This window comes from Chaetomium globosum, genomic scaffold (genome assembly GCF_000143365.1).
Source record: "Chaetomium globosum CBS 148.51 scaffold_3 genomic scaffold, whole genome shotgun sequence".
NCBI lineage: Eukaryota > Fungi > Ascomycota > Sordariomycetes > Sordariales > Chaetomiaceae > Chaetomium > Chaetomium globosum.
In genome coordinates this window covers 2,953,076-2,975,425 of record NT_165978.1, presented here as the reverse complement: position 1 = coordinate 2,975,425, position 22,350 = coordinate 2,953,076, and the positions used below count along the sequence as shown (strand labels likewise).

At 55.1% G+C, this 22,350-nt stretch overlaps 5 protein-coding genes across 5 annotated transcripts; 1 reads left to right on the top strand and 4 right to left on the bottom strand.

Moving 5' to 3' along the window:
• Positions 1-1,075: 1,075 nt before the first annotated feature.
• Positions 1,076-10,982, bottom strand: CHGG_06264 (uncharacterized protein; the record flags this gene model as incomplete). The annotated part of the gene is made up of 13 exons (XM_001222358.1): positions 1,076-1,906; positions 1,965-2,040; positions 2,099-2,203; positions 2,265-2,400; positions 2,620-2,673; positions 3,355-5,462; positions 5,559-6,033; positions 6,171-6,225; positions 6,607-8,088; positions 8,144-9,287; positions 9,340-9,644; positions 9,889-10,301; positions 10,361-10,982. 13 exons carry the CDS (start codon positions 10,980-10,982, stop codon positions 1,076-1,078), a joined length of 7,806 nt encoding a protein of 2,601 aa, XP_001222359.1.
• A 365-nt stretch (positions 10,983-11,347) lies between these two features.
• CHGG_06263 (uncharacterized protein) lies at positions 11,348-13,479 on the bottom strand (the record flags this gene model as incomplete). The annotated part of the gene is made up of 4 exons (XM_001222357.1): positions 11,348-11,593; positions 11,658-12,184; positions 12,243-13,191; positions 13,246-13,479. The coding sequence occupies 4 exons, from the start codon at positions 13,477-13,479 to the stop codon at positions 11,348-11,350; spliced, it is 1,956 nt and encodes a 651-aa protein (XP_001222358.1).
• A 440-nt stretch (positions 13,480-13,919) lies between these two features.
• On the top strand, positions 13,920-15,053 carry CHGG_06262 (uncharacterized protein; the record flags this gene model as incomplete). The annotated part of the gene is made up of 3 exons (XM_001222356.1): positions 13,920-14,231; positions 14,293-14,820; positions 14,880-15,053. 3 exons carry the CDS (start codon positions 13,920-13,922, stop codon positions 15,051-15,053), a joined length of 1,014 nt encoding a protein of 337 aa, XP_001222357.1.
• A 773-nt stretch (positions 15,054-15,826) lies between these two features.
• On the bottom strand, positions 15,827-16,132 carry CHGG_06261 (uncharacterized protein; the record flags this gene model as incomplete). The annotated part of the gene is made up of 1 exon (XM_001222355.1): positions 15,827-16,132. One exon carries the CDS (start codon positions 16,130-16,132, stop codon positions 15,827-15,829), a length of 306 nt encoding a protein of 101 aa, XP_001222356.1.
• A 1,336-nt stretch (positions 16,133-17,468) lies between these two features.
• On the bottom strand, positions 17,469-21,863 carry CHGG_06260 (uncharacterized protein; the record flags this gene model as incomplete). Its single annotated transcript, XM_001222354.1, has 4 exons — positions 17,469-20,727; positions 20,784-20,988; positions 21,121-21,505; positions 21,588-21,863. 4 exons carry the CDS (start codon positions 21,861-21,863, stop codon positions 17,469-17,471), a joined length of 4,125 nt encoding a protein of 1,374 aa, XP_001222355.1.
• Positions 21,864-22,350: the final 487 nt, after the last annotated feature.

Genomic DNA, 22,350 nt, shown 5'->3' with positions numbered 1-22,350 from the left:
CCGGCTGCATCTCGTGTTGCTTGGGACTGCAGTTTTTTTACTTCGTCGGTTAGGTTGGGCATCTACACTAGCCTCACTATTCATTGAAACAGGGCTCCCGAGGCAACTTTGATCTCACGCTTGCAAAGGCCAAGTTGAGGCCATGGAGGAAGTTCTTGAAAGTGACGCAATATTGCATGGTGGCCACCCTTCGAGAACCAGACCAAGCCAACCCCCAAAAAATAATGGTCGCCAATCGCATCGTGAGCGGGTTGGCCTCCCGTGGCTGGGCAAACCACCCCGATTGACGAACACCCTGAATCGAAGTCTTGCCGTACCTTTCCCTACTGTCTTTCGATCAACTCCCAGCGACATGTCCGAACGCGGAGGTCAAGGCATCAAATCCGCCGGCAACTCGGCTGCTTGGGAACCCGTGCCTCGCCCAAATCCCCTTGTTGGTGATGTTCAAAACCAACTACCCACATGGATGCGGCAGGGAGAGGCGCAACTGCCGGCCCGGCCCATAGCCTAGGCCAATGTAACCCGTGCCACGCATCTGTTACCCTCCTCCCCCCAGATTGCCGAGTTATGTAGAACATTGTAGAACGCCCCTATTGTTTCGTTTCATCTGCATGCTGTGGTGCGCTGGAGGTCGACCGTTCGGCCCTGGCCGTAGCATTGGAAGCCATCCGCGCCCCGGCTCACATAGGCCGCCAGGCCAACGGATGGAAAATCGGAACACGAATTGATTATAAGCCCTCTTGGCGGACTCGTTCCCATGTTGCAATATGATACAGAGATGCTTGTTGCCGCACCTGCGCCGTCCTCAGAAAATTTCACCAGTGAACTCTCCAGGGAAGCCAGAAACATGGGGTTGGTACAGTACCTTCCCGCACTAGGTGTTGGCCGAATACCCGAAGAGAGAAGAAGTGCGAGGCAGCTCATCACGTCCTTGCCGTACAACGCACACAGTTAAAGTAGGTAGTCATTGGTGAAAGATTGTTGCCACACCCCCAAAGCCCCTGTGTCGCATCGCTTAAGCGGCCCTGCAACCGATTAACAACCAACTCGCAAATATTCCATTGCACATCCCTACTCACGCCTTTCTACTGCGCTTCTTCGGAGCAGGGGCAGCTTTCTTCGCGGTAGCCTTACGACCTCTCTGAGGCTTCTTGGCCGGGGCGGACTCTTCCTCCTCCTCCTCTTCCTCGTCGGTCTCAGATTCAGGGGCAGACATTGGCCCAGAGTCAGCTTCCGACTGCGGCTCAGATTCCGGCTCCGGCGAGGGCTGCTTCACCTTCTTAGCCCGCGCGGTTCTCTTCTTAGGCGGCTCAGACTTCGGCTCCGGCTCTTCGTCGACTTCGTCTTTGACAGCCGCCTTGGAACCGCGCTTGGCTCTGGCCGCTTTCTTGGGCTTCTCCGAAGTCGGTTCGGGTTCTTCCTCGGCGTCGCTCTCCTCCTTGGCAACCGCAGCGGCTTTGGTGGCACGCTTGCCCTTCGCCGCTTTCTTAGGTTGTTCCGGGGTGGGTTCGGGTTCCTCCTCAGCCTCACTCTGCTCTTTAACAGCCGCAGCAGCCTTGGCTCCACGTTTACCCTTCGCTGCTTTCTTGGACTTCTCTGGAGTCGATTCAGGTTCAGCTTCCTTCTTGGTGGCTCGCTTCGTTTTCTTCGCGGGGGGCTCCAGTTCGTCAGCTTCCTCGTCGTCGGCCTCAGCCTTCTTTGCGCGGCTGCGCTTCGTGGCTGCCTTTTTGGGCTTTTCCGGTTCGTCGGCTTCTTCATCATCGTCCGCGGCCTTTTCCGCGCGGCCACGCTTTGCAGCCGCCTTTTTGGGCTTCTCCGGTTCATCGTCTTCTTCGTCGTCGGCCTTGGCCTTCTTCTTCTTGCGCCGGTGGATGCCCTTTTGGCCGGGTACGTTCATATCGGGATCCTGCAATTTCCATGTTAACCGGTCACCCTGGTGTAGAGCAAAATTGGGAGTTACTTACTCCATTAAAGTCCTCAGGATCGATATGGCCCTGGGTAATGACGCGCTGAATTTTCTCCCGCACATCAGGATGATCCCTTCTCGTCGTCAGTATGGTCATTCCCTTCCCCACACGATGGCGAGGATTACACTTACTCGAGATCCTCCCAGCCGTCAATAGCATCCCATCTGTACTCGCCATCAGAGTCCTTGCCAATTCCGTTCTGCATGTTCACGACCTGCTCTCCCGAGACACAACCCCTGGTAAGAAGTGGTCGTCAGTACTCCCTCCTCTGCGGCTATCAAAAAAGTGGTGACCTACCAGTGTCTCCATTGCCAACTGCCATGTTCCTGGATGGTGACCCAGGTGCCCATGCGGATCTCGCCCTTCATGATCTTCTTGCCTTCATCCTTGCAGGCTACAACTTTGCAGCCGGCCCGGTTGTTGGGCGAGATTTCTGCCTGCGGTCAGTACGCTGCTGTATGCAATTAAACGTGCATGTGGCTGCATTCCACTGTAGTTCATGGCGGCCGAAGGGAGTCGGCGTCAAGTGTAGCGAGCGCGTTGAAGCTCCAAGCTTGAAGCTCCATCCAAGCTTCACTGTTCAAGGATGACAGCTCCAAAGCTTCGCCGCGAGGTGCGACCTGGGTAATGAATTGGATGAAATAAAACTTACCAATGCGATACGACATCTCAATAGTAAATCCACTTGACGATGAATTGGCCTTTCCTGGTAATCAGTTCCCGGAAAACAATGATGAAAAACAAGAGGAGGTCGCCGATTCGGTTGAGTCGCGGTGTGCTCTTGGATGTTCCAGCGGTCAGCGGCGCAATGCAAGGCGCGTCATTGCGGCTGCGATCCAAGCTTGTATTTTTGAGCTTGCACAGTTTGAAACTGGAACAGACAAAAAGAACCCACAGGGTAAATAGAATTTTGCTGGTAAACTGATTCACAATTCAGGCAGCCGCAGAGATTTTGTAAAGAGAAGATGGAAGGTGCGTTGGGAGAAGGAAAACGAAATCATTTGGCCAGGGTCGAGGACCTTGTGCAATTTGGCGGGGACCAATTCCGGGCAAATTGCCTTGGAACCTCTCTTTAACCCATCAAACTTTACAACAGCTGGGCATCACAAAGGGACATAGTTATCCAGTTGCTAGGAAAAAAAGAGTCTTATATGAGGTATTCTCATGGTCATATCTATACAATCTCATCCCATCATTCATCATCACCTAGCCTCAGAAGATGCATGCTCGTTACCCTAAATCCTCTTCACCAAACATAACAAAACAAAACAGAGCAAAAACAGCCCCCTTAACCCTTACAAGAAAGGACACCACCCAATATACATAGCCGTCAAATTCCGCGGATTGACCGCCCCCTTAATCAGCTCCTCAACCTGGCCCTCCACACCAAGCGGGATGCTCTCCTTAGGCAGCAGGCCCGTAACCTTGCGGCGGATGCTCTCGACGGCGCTCGTCGGGTTGAGCTTGACCTTGGTTCCCTCGTGGTGGCGCTTGGTGCGCTGCAGGTCGAGCGTGGGGTCGTAGATGAAGGCCTCGAGGATGGTCATGAGCGTTTCTTCTTGCTGCCGGAGGATGCGCAGCGTCAGCTCGCTGCAGCGGCGGAACGGGCCCTCGGTCCGGTAGATGCCCATAGCCGCCTCCATGTTGTGCGTCAGCCGGAACGGCACGCACTCGGGCTGCGGGAACGTCATGCCCTTGTCGAACATGCAGTTGAAGTCGACGTGGAAGATGCCGCCGTTGCCCTCTTCGAGGAGCACGTTCTCCCCGTGCCTGTCGCCCAGCCCCAGGATCGTGCCGACCATGGACATGACCGCGCAGGAGCGCGTGTACTTGAGCCGCGCGGCGAACCACGCCGATGGGTTGGGGAACTGCGCGATGAACCACTCGGGCAAGACCGCCGGGAACTTGCCTAGGATATCGTCGGTGAAGATGTGGATGTTTGAGGGCGATGCGGCAGCCTGGTTCATTTTGATCTGGAGCTCCTGGTAATTAGGTACGATGCCGCGCGATTTGTAGATGGCGAGCAAGATGTCACGCAGCGTCTTGAGCCCGTCCACCCACTCAATGATACCGCACTCCTCGTTGAGCGGCGTAACGGCATACGTGCGGATGTAGAGTTGACGCCTGCTGGATTCGGCATCCCGCTTGAGGGAACGGTTGATGAGAGTGTTGAACTCCATCAGCCGCTGGTCAGTGCGGAGATCGTCTTTGGGCTTGACCAGCAGGCCGTACTGCTTGCCATCAGACCCGCATGCCGTGAGCTTGCGTGGTTTTGCCAAGGACCCGAGTACTAGGACATGGTCAAGGAAACCCCTGATGGTAACTACATCCCTGGAGAATGCCTTGTGTTTCCGGGAGGTATCTGTGAGTGTTGGTAGCGCCGCAGTCAAAAAGGCCTCGATCGGCACCACTAGCGGACAGGGAGTGCATTGGTGGTTGAAGTTGAGATCTCTCGTAATGCTCGCCGTGGTCGTCCTGCTATTCGGGAAATCGCCGTTCTTGCAGGCCAGTAAGAGTTGTTCGGCCAGCTTCTCGCCCATTTTCAGTAACGATCTGAGATCGTGAGACGAACCATGTGCCTTCTTTCCGAGGTTACGAGCAGCCTGTAAGATCTGGAGTCCTCTGGTTCGGCGTTCGCTAGTCTGTCTTGACGCCATAAGTGGGAACAGACTCCATATGGACTGTTGGGGATGCGCCTCCACCACTTTGAGAATCATCGACTCCAGCACCTTGAACACATCCAGATTAGGATGCGCTATTCTTGCCACAATTTGCGGTAGAGATGTGTAGAATACGTATGCTGGCAGTCGGATTATGTTTTTCATGAAGCTCTTGCATAGGTCGTGAAAGATGGCCTTCTTGCGCATTTGCAGCTCCCGAGATATTGATATTTTGCCGTCGGCGGCTTTGTCGACTTGAACCTGAGCGCCCAGTTCAAGGAACAACGTTAAAATGCGCGGCAAGGTTTGAGAGAGATACTTTGTCCCGTAAATGAGAGAGCGAAGGTAGTTCTCGATGACCAGCTTCGCGGTCTCGCCGCTCAGGTACGAGTCCGTCTGGTCGTCTGGTTTGAGAGCCTTCTCCGACTCCAAAACCTTCTTGTAGTGGCGGCCAAGATAGTAATGGCCCTTCTCCCACTTGGAGTGTGTTTTTGCTGCTTGCTGGTATCGTGACCGAAGTGCTCCGGCATTTGTTTGACCCGTTGAGTCGAGCCACTTTGCAAGGAGGAGGTGGGCTCTTGCCGTTAAGAGATTGCGCTGTGCCGCTGGCCCTTTGCTTGAGGTTGGCGGCACGCTGGTGCTGAAGGAACTGACATTGATAAAGGAGTTGGTGGAGATGGCGAGTTGCAAGGTCTGAATCGCCTTGCGATGGTGCCCATCCTTGTAAAACAGCCGGGCGTTCTCGATGATAGCGGAGCCGTCTCCAAGCTGCTGCGCATGCAGCACAGCGTTGAAGGACTGATGCATGGACCCGGCTTTTCTCGCCAGCCGCGCGCTAGACAACCATTGTGACGAGATGTCTTCATTCCCAAATTTGGGTCTAAGCGGATTAGCAGCCGTGCTCGAGTCAAGGGAAACAAGGTAGACATACCGCATCAACTCCATTGCCGCTCTCCTGATCCCGAGCAGATACTGTTTATCACCCACGCGCGCCCCGAGTACCTCGAGCCGTCTGTCCAGGTTCATAATAACGTCCTGCTGATCGCCGTCTCCCTTAAGATTTTCGTTGGCGATCATCTCCAGGTCACTCAAAACGTGACACCTGAGCATGGCATCATGAGAAGCGCGCAGCGAGGCAGTCGTCGAGTATGTCATGGAACCAGCCACCTTGTCCCGTAGCATTTGGATATGCTCCTTGAACTTGTCGATGTTTCCATTCTTGAGGCAGAGCAGGGCTTGCCCGACGCCGAGATTGAACACCTCTGAGACGTCTCCCCCGCTGTACAGCTGGAGATACTTCTGGACGGTTTTCCATCTGCTGGTGGCCCATGAAGCTTCGACGGCGAATGGTGCGATCCTGTTTATGTTATTTAGGCTCATGCCTTCGACATAGTTGAGCAAAACATCTGCAAATATGTTAGTGGGATTTGTTTCTCACTATGCGTGGACAGGTTTACCGTGTTGTCCGGACTCTTTCAGACAAGTCAAGAGGTCCTGTTGGATATCCGCATCCTCGGGGGACTCGGCGAGCCGGATCTCATACCATGTCTGCGCTGCCGTCCATCGTCCGGCTTTGCGGTGGTTAAGGGCTTGCTGATCTAGAGTCACATGTTGTAAGTGTGCCGATACACCTTCGAGACCATCCGGGTCGTCGATTTGTGTGTAGATACTCTGCAAAGTTTGCAAAATACGATCGTTCTCCTCCTTACCCGCTTTATTCTCACGGCTCTCAACGTGCGGCTCCAGAAAGAAGAGCGCCCGTGCATATTCGTTGCAGTCGACTGCTCGTTGGGATATCAACTCCGGGTCAAGAGAGCTAATGACCCCCTGGACCCATTGGATTTGTTGCTGGTCGCGGTCTGTCTGCCTGTGTTGAGACCTTTTCACTTGTTTCCACCTCATGCAATAGTCAAGGATGCGAAACACGGCCTGTTAGAGGTTAGGTGACATTTCGGAGGTAAACATGAACCGGCCCATACCTGGTAGAATAACTTCGCCTCTTCTTTTTCCACATACGAAGCAGTCTCCGGGGGCTGGTACTTCAACATTGCCACCAGCTCAGCCGAGATCTTTTTCCTGAAGTCATTCGTCCTCTCCTGGCCCACAATGACATGCAGAACCACATACGGCAGCAGGAACTCAGTTACGGTGAGGTCCTTAACCTTGATCAGCCGGCACAGTGGCTCGAAAACAGCTTCACTATTGATGTTTTGGGCGTTCCGGAGGAGATCAAGAACGAGGGCTCTCAGCCAGAAGGCATATGACCGCCCGGGTTTGAATATGGGATACTCGGTCGGCTGCTGCACCATAGGAGCCACTCCGAATCGCGACGATAAGAACGGCGTCAGCACTTCCCGTGTGTTCTCCGAAAAGGTAAGCCACTTTCTGTAGATCGCCTCATTAACGCCGCCTTGGCTTTGCTGGAGGTGAGCGTAGTTGAAGTCGGTTCTTAGGAGGAGCTCCTGCATCGCGTAGGAGAGGAACCCTTGAAACTTAGTGTCGGCAGTTGATAGGAAGGCTTTGACGAGTACGTTCTCGAGCATGAAGGCGACAAAATCGGTGGTCTCGGAAGCGTCGTCGAAATTGCGAACTTCAACGAATTGGCTCTGCTCGCGAACCGCCTCCAGACGATTCGAATCTACACAGACAACAAGACCAGCCGCCTGGGCGCAGAGTCGGGTAACATCAAGATGCCAGCCATTGTATTTTGCGGAGCAGTCCAGCAAGGAGCGCATAAGTTCGGTGACAACCGGGTCTGGTTGCTCGCTGATGGCCGAGGTTTGGAGGTAGTCCTGGTTCTTGTCGAGGAATGCAATCAGCTCAACCAGTGCCTGTTCCACCACTCCAGGGTTCTCATGTTCCAATCGCTTGGCGAAGACAGCAAATGCTGCCCGGTTATCCAAAGGCCCCCGAAGATTGTCCAACTCTTTGCAAACCTCTGCAAGATCGTCTACGTGGTTCAGCGAGGGCAGCTGATAAACGTGGTCGGCCAAGATGCGGTTATGATCTTCCAGTAGCTTCCAGATCAAAAGCTCGGATTTCTTCTTGGTTAGCTTGTCGAAGGACTTCCAGTAAGACCCGATGACGAAGAAGGTGGTCTCGATCAGTGCCTCCACGTCCGCCGCTTCCATGTGAGTGAGCATGACTTCCCAGCAGGAGAAGGCGGCAGAGCGCAGTTCCTCGGATGCCAGAGCAGAGAGGAGGCAAGCCGAGATCTGCGGACGAGCAATACACACGAAGGTGTTGCATATCCTTATCATCTCTTCCATAGCCCCGAGGCACCGCTGCTGCTCCGAAATTGGAGGAGTTGAGAGCCAGGTATCATTGATAACCTCACTCAACCGTGCTGTCAAGCCGAGTGCATGCTGTTGCAGATAGCGTCCTACAATCTGTGTCTTCTTCCGCTTATCTTTCTGGTCCGCCAAAAGGAGTGTCGCCATCGTGGTCAGCGCGGCTCGAACCTGTATGCAGTCAGTGTGCTGTTTAGCAATCATGGATCGATTCAAATCAACTTACTCGCGCCTTTCGAGCGTCATTCGCACCAGCACTGGCCTTGAGAAGCTCCAGGGCAATAGGGAGGGGATCTGTTCGTAGCAATTCCACCAGCTCAAACCTGTCCACGTGAGGGGAGACGTGTCCAAGTAAGGACATGGTATGAGAGGCGATGTCAGGAGCATCCTGCACAAGGAGGAGCGCCAGGATTGATGGCAGGTTACCTGCATCCATACACGCCTCCCAGGTTTCGGTATCACCCCGTGCCTCAGTGATCTTTTGTATAACCTCCCGTTTCTTGGTAAGGACCAGCCAGGGCAGGGCATGTTTCTGTATTGTGAGCAGGAGGTCAGAGACACTCATCTGCATCAGGTCGGCAACCAGCTGTGCCGTCTGCGGCTTGGATACCAGGTCCTTGACAACAGAGAACGCTAGGTTTGCCCAGAAATGCTGGAACAGCTGTGCCGGAGTTTCTCCCCGGAACTCGGCGAGATTTAGAATCTCATTGAAAGCGAGGCCTGACACGATTATGCTGCGGTGTCCTAGATACTCCACCAGCGTGATGACGGCAAGGTTGAGCTCATCAACGGACACGACCTTGCCGACCTGGGCCCAAGCCATGATGCACGTTTCATGCAAATTTGCGGCGCCCTTGTCGGAGACTGACTTGAGTATACTTAATGCGTTGGCCCTGTTCCGCCTCAGGATTTCCCAGTCGAATCCCGGCGTGAGTGGTTCCGAGATGAAAACAGCGAGGGCTCGTCCAGCAGCAATGCGCAGTTCTCGGATGGAACTTTGTAACGACTGGAGACACCATTGCCCAGGACCGGATTTCTCCAAGTCCCAGAGCCCGCTGTCTGTCGAGTGCTTTGCAAGACGTCGGAGGACAATCATAGCAGATACTCGAAGTCGCCGGGATTCTAAGAAGCTCGGAAGCTTGATGATGCTACTAAATATCGAGATTCCAATAGCATGTAATTGTTCGAGTCGGGGTGCAGCCGGCAAGTCGGTCAACTTAGCCTCCGAGCAAAAGGAACACAGGAATGCGGGTAGCGCTGATTGCTTTGCCCTCCCGAGCTTCAACGTGTGGTCAGCGGCACAGGGTATACGACAAACGAGGTCGATGAGGTAGCACTGGTCCTCTTCATCCATCGCCGGGAACTGGTCACTATAAAACCGTTAGTCCGATGGATCTCGTTGAACACGTAAGCGGAACACACATTATAGTAGGTTCCAATTCATCTATTGGGGTGTCAGGATCGCGGGTTGCCAGCCGGCACAGTTGAGTCCTAAGCTCGAGAAACAATGGTGGTTCGTCATCATTCAATCTTTTCCGTTTAGCAACCGGGTTGCCGGGCCCATCATTATTCGGCCGAAGCGCTAGTCTCTGAAGCTGAAGGCCGAGCTCGGGATCCATGAACATAGCCGGCCGAGTCTCCTCGCTGCGGCTTTCAAGTGGATAGTTGGCTGTTACCTCGGTTAGAAGGTGAACAGATCGCTGAGGTATGGTTAGCAGGGTGACTAACTATTGCAATAAAAGAGACAAAGCATACCCAGGTATCTGTCCCTTCCCCAACCACAGGATTCTCGGAAACTAGCCGTTGAGCAGAAGGCAGCAGCCCGGAAACCACAAGCCGTGATGTTGGTGCATGATCGGTTGAAGCTTTAGCAAGGCAAATCAACGCAGAGCAGAAGGCCCGTCTATGGGCCACGCCATCATCGTCCTCAGTGAGGAGCGGTTGGGGCGTTTGCAAGAAATCCGCGCAAACCAAGACCAAAGCTGCGCTGGCTTTGTGGTAGAGTATTGATTCTGACCCCTGGGAGTCACTGTGAGAGTCTGCCAAGTCTATGGCGATTTGAAGGATCGGATCCAAGCCAATCCCAAGGGACGTTGGCCAGCTAAGTAGGATCGAGCTCAGCGGCTGTAAGGTGTCCAGGAGCCAAACTAGATTCTGGCCGTAAAGTAAAGAAGCCTGGGCATCTGGTTTGTATACCACGCCCTTAATTATTTCCAGTATACCTAAGGCATGACGAATGGCGTGCTCGGCGTCCCGAAGTGTGAGGGTGCATCCGCGGGGTGCACCCTGGGGTAGGGTATCGAGGAGAGCCTTCGGTGGCAGCTTTATCTCAAAGGGAGTCTCGCGCGAAAACGGGGTCCTGGATTTCAAACTCGCAATGATAGCTGCAAGCCCAACGAGTCAGTCAGCGCTGCAGTAGAGCCGGATACAACTCGACACTCACCACTTAGGTTCGCCCTGAAATACTCCATCAACGCATTCCCCAAATCCCACAACCCAGTATTCCCCGCAGCCAGCAGCAACACACGCTGACACAACTGCTCAATCTCCTTCGACATGCCAATACACCGCCGATGCCCCAGCATGCGCAGCAACTTGGGCAAGATCCACACCCAGAGCGGCTCCGAACCCCTGCCCAGATAGGCCTTGCCGTCGGTCGTGCGCTTCAACACCGTCGGCGTCTCCTTGATGGTCACCCACAAGAAGTTGACCGCCTTGAGCGCGTCGGCTCGGAGCCTTTCCCGGTCGGTAAACGCATCGTCCAATTTCAGCTTCTCGAGGAAGACGCCGCCGCAGACGTAGACGAGCAGATGATTGTGCTCGACGCGCTCTTCGTGGGACTTGAGGGAGCCCGGGTCATTCTTGACCTTCTCGATGGCGGCAAATAGGCGCTTTAGCTCGGTGGTCTCGTCGGGTCGGGAGGATTTGGAGGCTGTTGTTGAAATGTTCTCGACGAGTTGGGCGGCGAGGGTTGAGGGGGGCGGTCCTGTGGCACCATTAAAGCCATGGAGCTGTTGATGTTGGTAGCCGGGCCGGGCCGGTTTACCGTGCAAGTCGGAAGCCATTTGTCGCTAGCATCGTCGGTGCGGCGATCGGGGAAGCAAATGGTGTCGGTGATGCGACGTTGGGGAAACACGCCCAGTCGAGGCCGATTGGAAGAGACGCGTTTTCGCGGGGCGTCGAAAGTTTGAGGTTGGCACGAAAACACGTGATGGCTTTACAAACGAACGACCCTAACCCTTAGCAAACGGAAATGGAAATCAGGGGCAACAGAGGTACAGATTATACACAGCAAGACCAGGCACCGAGAACCAGAAGTGCCGGTATGTTGGGGGTAACGTTTATCCTATCACGGACTCTAAAAGACATTACTAATATCCTAATTCTGCGCAAGACGCACGCCATATCTAACTGGCCCTCTGATACCGTCTCATGTGCTACTCAACAGCTTCTCAACGGCCCATTTGACCGAGAAGTTTCTCAAGTCCGAGTAATGCTGCCCAACACCAACAAATAACACGGGCACGTTCGTGGCATGCACAATGCTGACCAGCGTGCCGACCATGTCTCCAACAGTGTCGCACTTCGAAATAATAAAGCCATCTAGGGACCGGCCGGACCCAAAGGCGGCATTGAAGTTCCTGGCTTGGGCGACCGAGTCCGTGCCGACGAGCGCCTAATCGGATGAGTCAGTATTCTTAGATCTTTGTGCGTAGAGAGTGGGTTCAGAGTAGACATACCTCGCCGACCATCAAGATCTTGTCCGGCTGCGCAAACTTGGCAAACTTCTCGAGCGACGACATCAGCCGCTGGTCATTGTGCCTCCGCCCAGCGGTATCAATGAGCACAACATCGAAACCCTCTTGCGCGGCAAAAGCAACGGCATCCTTGGCCACGGCCGCAGCATCCTTGCCATACCCCTTTTGATATAGCTCGACCTGTCCACCCTCACGAGCCGTAAGCTCCTTGAGATTGCGAACGTGTACTGCCAACTGTTCGACGGCCCCAGAGCGGAACGTGTCGCCGGCGGCGATGAGAACCTTATACTTGTTCTGGAGAAGGAAGAAGCAGATCTTGGAAAGGTTGGTGGACTTGCCGACACCGTTGACGCCGACGATAGACATGACGTAAGGGCGGGCTTTCCGGAGAGAAGTAGCGGACGGCGCGGTGATGGCGTCGATCTCACGAAGGAGGTCAAGGGAGGATGTCGGGGTGAGCATCTTGGTCAGGGAGGCTTCCATGGCTTTCTGTATCCTCGCGTTTATACCTGATGTAAGTGTTAGTGGTAGTGTTTTAGGGGTCAAGGGCGAGGGAAGCGAGCTTACTCTCAAAATTTCCCGTCTTCACTCCAAGGAGTTCCTTCTCAACGCCCTCACACAGCCTCACGGCAGCTTCTCGCGCAACGTTCTTCTTGAGAAGATGTTCTTCCATGCCCTTCATCGCCTTCTCGAGATCCTGCTTCGTCAAGGTCTTGCCACCAACCACGTTCCTAAACAGTCCTCCGATGGCACTCAAACTTGAGCCAACAAGACCCGTCGACCCCTCGGCCTTGGCTGTGGTGTTCTTCTTGGCGTCCGCATCCGCCAGAATAGAATGAACCTCATCACCCAAATCCCTGAGCACAAACTTCCCCTTGCTTGTCTCACCCCACGTGGAAGCATCCACTTCCTCGACGGCTCCTGGCCTCCCACCAGCTTCAGCCCCACTGTCGTTTGTGATTGAGTAATCGAGCTGGACGTCGTCGGTTTCATCCGCAAGCCCATCTGCATCCCATTTCCGCCCGCGCTTCGCCGCCTTAACCGGCTTCCCCTTCCGCCCCGGGCCCTCGTCGCCGGATGAAGGTGGCGCCGAAGTGGTGTTCTGGATCTTTCTTGCTCGTCTCGACATCTTGCCGCCAGGTCCAGGCTTGGCCACCAGCAGGTGGCTTGCGCTGGGAGTTGACGGGCGCGAGACATTAGGTGTTGCAACCGGGGAAGGTTCGGCCGACGATTTGTCCTGAGGCTTCTGGTTGGGTACAAGAGCTGGCGGCAAAGGAGGGTCGTCGCCCGCATCCTCGGAGGTAGCCTCATCAATGTATGCACGTGTATCCGACTTGCTGCTGCCTTGCTCTAGCTCTTGGATTTGCTGTTCAAAGTATTCGTCGAACTTGATACACTCGATGATGGTGGTGTTTGGCTTCTTAAGTTGGTCGCCGTAGAGACTCAAGAAGATAGCTTTGATGTTGTCGACGAGCTTATCGATCCAGGGCAAGTGGAGGAGAGACCGGTAGACTGCCTGTCGCAAGTGTCAGTGGCGAAGAAGATAGAGAAGGGGATTCCTGGTACTCACGACGAAAATGATGCCCAATTCCTTGTTGAATGTCCATCTTAAACTGTGCTGATCATATTTGTAAGGTGGGTTGGCGGCGGCGGATGCGCCATCCTTTGCGCCGGTGACGGTGCTCTTCTCCTCGATAAAGACATCCGAGATGAAGTTATTGACTACCGAGGGGCTGACAGCTGCATAATTCCTAGACCAAAGAACCACACCGGAGGTGTTGATGATTTCGAAAGCGTCCAACATGGTGAAGCGCAGGTGGAGCACCGACCTTGTTGCTGGCTTTTGCTGATGCAAAAAGACTGATCAGTGAATCGTGTAAACTGTTCTCTCGGCCGCGTGTTCCACGCTTGTGGCAATGGCTGCAGCCCCTTGTCCCTCCCAAGAAGAATCGCATTCAGTGATAGGTTGGCGTTGCCGGGCGGGCCTGGGCCTTGCGGCATCGGCCGTGGATTAACCGGCCCATCTACTGCCAAGCTTTACCATTCAGGGGACTCGACACGCAATAAGCTGCTGAAAACACATGTCCAGAAACAGCCAAACTTGCCGCATTTTGAGGGCACCGAGCTCCCATCACCACACTCCTCGTCAATTGCCGACCGCGGCGACCGATCCGCCCACCAACGAATTCCTCAAAGCCTCAGAATCAAACCGTATTACTTCCTACCCTCTATCAATTGCGCATCATGCAGCAACGAGCAACCTACGGACGCTCCCCTCCCCTCCACCACCCGGTGCCGCAACACGTCTCGACAGTCCCCCAGCTGCGGTCCCCGCCTCCACCAACCTCACAACCCCAAGGCGGCTATGATGGCAGCCCGTACCCTCAACAACCACACCAGCAGCAGCATCAACAGCAACAACAAGGCCCGGTGCCATCGGCAGGACCCAATGTATTTGGACAGTACGGCAACTTCATCAACGACCCGGCCGCGCAAATAGCATCGCAATTTGGCCAGACAGCGTTCAGGCAGGGGCAAGAATATATTGAACAAAACGTACGCCCAGCTGCACTCAACGAGGCTTTTGTGATACATCATACTAACTTGCAACCACCAGGTGAACCGCTTCGTCAACGTCTCGGCGCTCAAACACTATTTTATTGTCACCAACTCTTACGTAATAAACAAACTGTTCCTCGTCCTCTTCCCCTGGCGGCACAAGCCATGGACCAGACGCCAGGCTACGGGGCCCTCGGGGCAGGAGGCCTGGTACCTGCCACCGCGCGATGACGTCAACAGCCCCGATATGTACATCCCCGTCATGTCGCTGGTCACATACATCTTCCTGCAGGCCCTGATCTCCGGGTTAAAGGGCCAATTCCAACCGGAACTATTCGGGTATATTGCGACCACGGCGGTGGTGGCAGTGATAGTGGAGATCTTGGGTTTGAAGCTGGGTTGCTACCTACTGAGCATCTCGAACGAGTCGCAGTTGTTGGACTTGGTGGCGTACTCGGGTTACAAGTTCGTGGGTGTGATTGTCACCATCAGCGTGGCTGAGGTTGTTAATGGCGGGAAGGGAACGGGCGGCTGGATCGGGTGGTCTGTGTTCATCTACACCTTCTTGGCAAACTCACTCTTCCTGGTAAGTTGTGCTGTTCAGATCTACGTCGTTTACCGTTTCATAGCTGACTTGAGGGTTAGATGCGCTCTCTCAAATACGTTCTCCTACCCGAGAACAACAACGACAACCGGGGTCCAATGCAGACGATGCACCCCCTCGACTCACGGGCCAAGAGGAGCCAGCGGACGCAGTTCCTATTCTTTTACTCCTACGTTGTGCAGCTGTTCTTCATGTGGATCCTCTGCCGCTCTTAAGCAGCCACTTGCGGGAAGAAACAGGGGGTATGAGAGCCGTTTGGCCGCGGGTTGATGGCAGGATGCAGGCTACCTATACACGGAGCGAACAGCGATTCAACGCGGAATGTGAGATGAATTGCAGAGCATGTACTACCACTAGACGTGAACAGAAATGACTGAGACTTGTTAACTCGGTAAATTTGCGAACACATTCTGGGCCACTCATACTGTCACCTCGACCACTCAGAATGGAGAAGCTCGGCGAAGAAAACCATGTACCCTCGGTATTCTCACCGACAATATTCAGCTGCAAGGACAGAAATGTCCGGTTCTCCTTCAATTGTTTCATGCCACATTCGTCCATGGCCAACCAGTGAGACTAGGAACGGCGTGGCAAGTGGGTCCAGCGGCGTTGCACTCGCTTTCGTCAAGGACAAGCAAGCACTCAGCGCCGTCTCAACACCATTTATTTCACTTCTCACCCCCAAACTCAAATTCCCAAACAAACCCTCATTTTGAGGTTCAGGCTACTGTGAAATCATCTGCCACTACCACCAGGCGACTCACTCACAAAACCCGCAGCCATGCCTCCACCAATTGTAACGGCGGACCCTCCAGACCGCCCGGTCATCTCTGACCATTTCCAATGTCCTAGGCTTCAAGCCATCACCGCTTCATCAAAAGCAACGTCCGTTATTTTCTTCATAAACCCCCCAATCTCACTCACCCACCCAAAACACTAACTAACCAACCCCACCCCAAACCAACCACAGACCCCCCTCACAATCGGATTACATCCCCGTCTTCCAATACGCCCTCTTCTCCCTGCTCTTCCACGCCTCCGCAACTTCCTTCTGGCAAGACTTCCTCGAAAGCACCTTCCCCGCGTACCACCTCGCCCCCACCACCGCGGCCGTGTCCGCCGCCTCCGACCCGGACGCCAAGCTGGACGCCGCAAAGGGCGGCCCCAAGGCCCTCGTCGAGCCGCGCCTCAACAAGCGCAACACGGCGGCCAAGACCCTCCTCGACCAGACCGTCGGCGCCGCCGCCAACACCGCCATGTACAGCCTGTTCATGCACGCCGCGCGCCAGGCCATGGCCCACCACTACGCGGCGCGCGCCGCGGCGGCGGGTGGTGGATGGGGGGGTGGGGGTGGGGGGGTTGGCGTTTTTTGTTGGGGGGCGGCGGGTCGGAGGTGCTGAGGTATCAGGATGTGGCGTGGGCGAGCGTGTGGGCGTTGATGAAGGTGGAGTTTTGGGGGTTGATCAAGGCGGGGTGGCGGTTTTGGCCGCTGGTGAGCTTGGTGAATTATGTGTTTTTGACGAGTGTGGAGGCGAGGAGTTTGATGGGTGCGATGGCGGGGCTGGGGTGGGGGATCTATCTCAGTCTAATCACCGCGCAGTAGTGGTGAGGGGGTTGGTTAGTGTTTTCGCCTCATAACTGGGATCGTCTGATATCGCATTGATACTAGGGGATGTGTATTGATGGGTTGGAGGCGTAGGTCGGTTGTAGATTGGTCATATGCGTGGCTTGATGTTTGGAGTTCGATTTGGATGAAAGCGGTGAGTTAGATAGAAAGATATCTAGAACAAATGGGGCTGTTAGGCGTGGAAATAAAATGAGTACATTGCTATTTATACTCGACATAACCCTACCCAGAAGATGACAACAGAAAAATATGCCGATTTTCCTAGCGTCAACACATTCCAACCTCCACATCCAGAGCCCATCCTTGTTTTATCCCGAGTCTACTACCATTACACATTATAAATGACCGATAGCCAAAAAAGCCGAAAAGCAAAGCACAACGGAAGAGACAGTGGTATATTATTCAAACAACACAAACTCCATCTGGCACCCGCCGCCAGGGAAAGAGCGGATATAACCTGGGCTCCCCTTCCTCATTGACTTCATCCATCCATCATCCCCCCCACTGTCCAGTCTCCATCCATCCAGTATCAAACAAACGACAACAAAAAGGGCTGACCGCCTATATATCGTCACACAGAGCAAAGTACAGCAAAACAAGCACCATCAAGCACAGCTCGCTTCGTAAAGCCGCTCAACCTCCGTGGTGTTCGATCAAACGAGAAGAACGGAGGTGAAGAAAATCGAAAACGAAAAAAAGAAAGCAGCCTAGGCAGCTCAGTCAGTCAAGACAAAAGCAAGAAAAAGAAAATGACAACAAATTGCCGGCTTCCACATGTTCGGTCGGTGATGCCGACATGAGAAAGAAAAAGGCAAGAAAGAAAACACCCCCAGCTTCTCCAAGTAGGTAAGCAGAAAATGAAACAAGAAGGAACCGCCTGTTCGGTTGAAACCACACCCAGAATATTAGTAGTACACCCCCTCCTCCCTCGCCCTTCCCCGTCTATCCCACGCGTATACAAAATCCCGCATCCCAACGCACACACGCACACACCTTTTCTCTCTCACTTCGCACCACCGGGAGCATCTGGGTGGCCCTCATCCAGCCTCTTTCTCCAGTCGGCGAGGCTCTCGCTCAAACCCAGACCAGCACCGGCACCGGCACCGTCATCCTTCCGGGACGACGCGCCCGCGCCCGTCGCGACCGGGTGGGCGTCTATGTCGAACGCGTTGCTGAGCCGGTAGTTCTTGTTGGTCGTCTCCCAGTGACTGCGCAGCGTCTCCAGCTCGTTGGCCAGACTGTCCAGCGCCGCGCTGTTCCGCGCCTCGCCCAGCCCGCTGCCGCCGGCGGTGGTGGTAGTGCCGTGGGCCGGGGCGGAGGGGTCGTAGAGGCTCTCGGCCTCGCTGGCGGTGGACTCCTGGCGCAGGTGGCCTGGTATGCGGTGGTGGTTCCCGTTGCCGTTGCCGCCACCGTTGGCTGTGCTGGAGGTGGCCATGCCGATGGACTCCGAGTTCAGGCTGGGGACCTGCCTGCTCCGGCGGCGGTAGTTGTCCACCGAGAGCTCTACCTGGTCGAGGAGAGTGCTGACCTTTTGCTCAGCATCCTGGGCGCGCCGTTCGAGAAGGGCGTTTTCTTGTTGGAGTTGCTCCAGGTCGCGCTGGAAGGTTTCCAGACGGCGACCATCAGCGCCGAGCGCCTCTTCCAAGTTAATTAGCTGCTTCTTCAGCTCGAGGTTCTCGTTTTTATAACGCGTGCTTTGCTCCTTAAGCTGCTGGAGCATATTCTCGGTACCCTTGACATACTGCACGGCCGACTGGTAATCGTTGTCGAGCTGTGCGAGCTTGTTACGGTACGTCGATTCTGATACTTGCGCCTGGGCCGCGGCTTGCTGTTTCGCCTCCTCAAGCGCCGCCTGCGCTGTGGTAAGCCGCTGTTCGAGCTCACGCAGGCGCATCTGCTCGGGCGATCCTTCGCGGGGACTGCTTCGCGGGCTGCTGCGCGACCGCATAGCCACGGTGGGTGAAATTCCCCGCTCGCCGAGGATATCCTTCAAAGCATTGTACTGGACAAGCATGGCATTGCTCTCAACCTGCTGCTTTGACAGTTGCTGCTTAAGATCCGAGTTTCCTGCCTGCAGAGATTGCGTTTCCCTTAGAGCGTTCTGCAGCTGCCGACGGATCGATACACCCTCGCGGCTGGCCTGTTCTTGGTATGCTTCAAGTCCAGCAATGCGCTCCTCCGCGCCTCGGAGTTTGTCTGCCGCAGTATCCGCTTCGTGCTGGTACTTTTTGACCAAAGCATTGGCTGCGTCTACCTGCCCCTGGAGAGCACGAATCCGTTCGACGGAGCCAGTGTCCGAGTTGGGAGCATCCTTCATCGTCATTTTCTCCAGGCCGGCCATCACGGCTTCACGATGCAGTCGTGCCTCGTTGGCGTGCTGCTCAGCCAGCTCTTCGGTGTCCCGTAGGCGTTGCGTCGCGGCGACAAGCTCGGCGGTCCGTGCCTCGTACTCGGCCTTCAACTTATTGAGTTTTGACTCGATGGTTTCCCTGAGAGCCCGTTCCTCGTCAAGTTTGCGCTCCAGTAGAGCTTTCGTCTCGGCGGAGGCGGCCACCGCACCACGCAAACTAGCGAAGGTCTCCGAATGTTCCTTGGAGCTCCCTGTGGCCTCGGTGTACTTCTGCTCGAACTCGGCCTTTTCGGCGCGGAGCATTTCCGCGGCAGCCACGGCTTCCACGGCGGCGACCGACTTCTCCCGGGCCTCCTTCTGAGTCATGTGTAGCTCAGCCTTGAGTCGCTCGAGTTCGGAAGCGTTTTGCTGCTTGTATGTTTCAAGATCCGTCATCCTCTTGTGCGCTGCATTGGCCGTTTCGTCTGCGAGTTTCCGCGCCTTCCTCTCCGATTCGTACTCGATGCTGAGGCGATCTAGCTGGTCCTGGAGTTCTTTCTGACTGTTGAGCGCGTAGGCAAGCTTCCTGCCAATTTCGCTGGAACGGTCGTCATCCTCCCCATTATCGAGTTGCGGCGTGCTACTCGCACTTCCCCCTACACGTGCTACCAACTTGGCCTTAGCGTAGATTGCCTCCTGGATAGCGGCATCCCGTTGTTTCTCGGCTTCGGCGACTCGCTTGGCCGCAAAAACTGCCTGTTTGTCGACGGATGCCTGGACATTGGCAAGTTCCGTCCGCATAGCAAGCAGCGCTTCCACAAGCGGCTTATCCTCGTCATCGAAAGTTTCCATGGTGCGGTTGTCGAGTACCGGGCTTAGTGATGTATTGGGGGTGTAGCCAGCTCTACGGGCCAGCTCGAGTTCCGACGCATACCAGGCATTCCGATTTCTAGCAGAGTCGAGCTCTTTGAGAAGAGCGACAGATTGGGAACTCCTCGCCGAGGATCTCCTACCCAGGGGGTTGCTAGGCTGCCGAGTTGGCGGCGGAGGGGAGGCTGGGCGAGGTACAACCTGTTTCAGAGCTGGCTCGGTTGAGCTGTCAGCGGAACCTTGACTTCGCCCCTGTTTAGAGGGTTTCGTCCTTGGTGCATCGGCGGCCTGAGTTGGAGGTGTACGCCTCCCATTTGCGGCGGCAGAACTTTCAGCCTCCCGGAGCGACGCAACTCCTTGTGGGATAGGGGATGTCACGGGGGAGGTGTGAGTCTCATCTGGGCGTTCTAGAGAGGAGGTCCGTGGCCGGGGTGGAGGGGCGGCGCTGAGCCCTGGTTTCGGAGCTTGCCCCTGGGGTGGTGGGCCGGCAGGTCCTCCTGGCCCCATAGACCTGGGAAGCCTGGAAGGGCCATTAGGCGGGCCGTTGGATCTGCTGGGATCCGGGGGGCCGTTCGAGCCCTCGCGTGATGGCGCATTTCGTGCGGTATTTTGAGCCGTGACATCGCTGGGGCGCCTGTTCTTTGGAGCATCTCGGTTTGCGGCTGCGTCATTCGGATAGCGGATCTTAGTCGTATCCAAACAGTACACAATCGCCAAGTCATTAACGGTGATGGAGGTGGAGCTCGGCTCTCCTCCCAAAACCACAACCGTCTTTCCAACCGCGGTCATGCTATGCCCGGATCGCGGTGAGGGCGACGGGCCCATGTTCTGGAAGGTGTACCAGCGGAGGGAGCTGATCCTAAACGCCGCCAAATCTCCGAGGTCTGCCCCTTCCTCCGTGCGGCCTCCGAAAATGTACATGACATCATCGACAATGGCTGCAGCATGGCCTTCCCGCGGTGAAGGAATATAGCCAATACAATCCAGCTGCGACCAGAGATTGGTCATGGGGTCGTAACACCATACATCGTTAAACCACTTAAACCCATTGGTGCCGCCAAACCTAAATAGCGTCAACGGGCGATGCTCCACGTGACAAATAAAGATGAGGAAACTCACAGGTATAATTTGTCGTTGTACGTCACGACAGTGTGGTTCGTCCTCGCTGGTGGTAGCTTCCCTTGGGGCGGGGCACCGCTGTCACTACCGGCGATGAGCATCTCCCAGCGATTATTGGGCATTTGCAGCTGGTTCAAGTCAAAGGCCGCAAGGTCGTTCATGAAGTAACCCTCCACTTGGCCACCAAAGACGTATATCTTTGAGCCTAGAATGTTCAACGAGTGCCCGTATCGGCCTGCCGGACGGGGCCCGGTCGGGAGTGCCCTTGACCATTGTCGGGTCGCTACTGCGTGTTAGCGAGTATCTCAAAATTCGAGAAACAGCGCCTGGATCTTACATGTATTTAAAAGGTAGAGAGTCTCATCGAGGACATCGGTTTCCTCGATCTTTGTGTCTCCGCCAAACACAATGAATGCATTGCCTACTAACAAGCTCGAATGTCCGACCCTCGGGCCTGGCCCCTCGGCGGTGGTCGCAAGCGGATAGCAGGACATATTGGAGTTGGTCTCGACCAGCCATAAGTCGCCTTTAACGGTAGAGCTGTTGATGAGACCACCCATTACATAGATGTCGCCCTCCTTGGACGAGACGGAATTGACTGCGGCGCCATATCTCGGGAATGGACTTGGATGCGACGATGTGTATGTTAACCTCCGCTGCGACCAAGGGTACAGCGAAGCGTTCGGGTTTGTCCCCGGTTGTGAGGCCGCGCCATTGCGAAGCTAAAATGACCAGATGTCAGTTGCCTGTGCCACCGCGCTGGAGAGGAAGGCCACGGGTCGTTTGTGAGGTGTGAAAACGTACGGGTTGTTGTTCGTTTGGATGTTGTTGAAGGGTTTGGGGAGAGCTCTGAGGTTGTTGGTCGAGACTCTGGCCTCTTTGGCGGGCGAATTGCTCGGGGCTGCCCATACTGCCGTCATTGTCGAGAGAATGGAGACTGCCGGTAGGTGTAGATCGAGAGCCCTTCTCTGCTCTCATACGCGCCGCCGCGCTCCCTGCGGACGACCCTGAGCCCTGTTGTCCATCGCGGCTCGTGAGCCCTCGATCCTGATGCTTCTTCGATTTGAAAAGAAATGCCATATCGGTTCGGAAGGGTCGCTCGCCCGGCTCTAGCGATGGAATTGGCGCTCGAGAGTTTGACGATGGCTGGAGGATTATCAGGTTCGTGGTGGAGTTGGCGCGGTGGAGTTGGCGCAGCAGGAAGTGCAACCTAAAGCAGCAGGCACAGAAACCCCCAGACCCCTAGCCTGACATCACGGGCCAAGGTCCCTTCTGACCAAAAGAAAAGCGGGGCTGCAAAAAAAAAAATGAAGCATGGGGAAAAGAAAGCAAGGAAAAATGAATTTAAAAAAAGGAAAACAGATAAATAAAGGCTAGGTGTGACATATCCGATGGATCCAAGGCAAATCAAGTAAATACAGTGTCTATGGACTCCGGATGCCTTTCGTTTTATTTCTGCAATCCAGCATCCGCATTAGTATGCGACTTGGAGACGGGCTTTTTTTTTGCCCACAGGCAGTGGGAGAGTGGAGCCATGCACCCGCCGCCTTGCAGAACTGAAGGCATC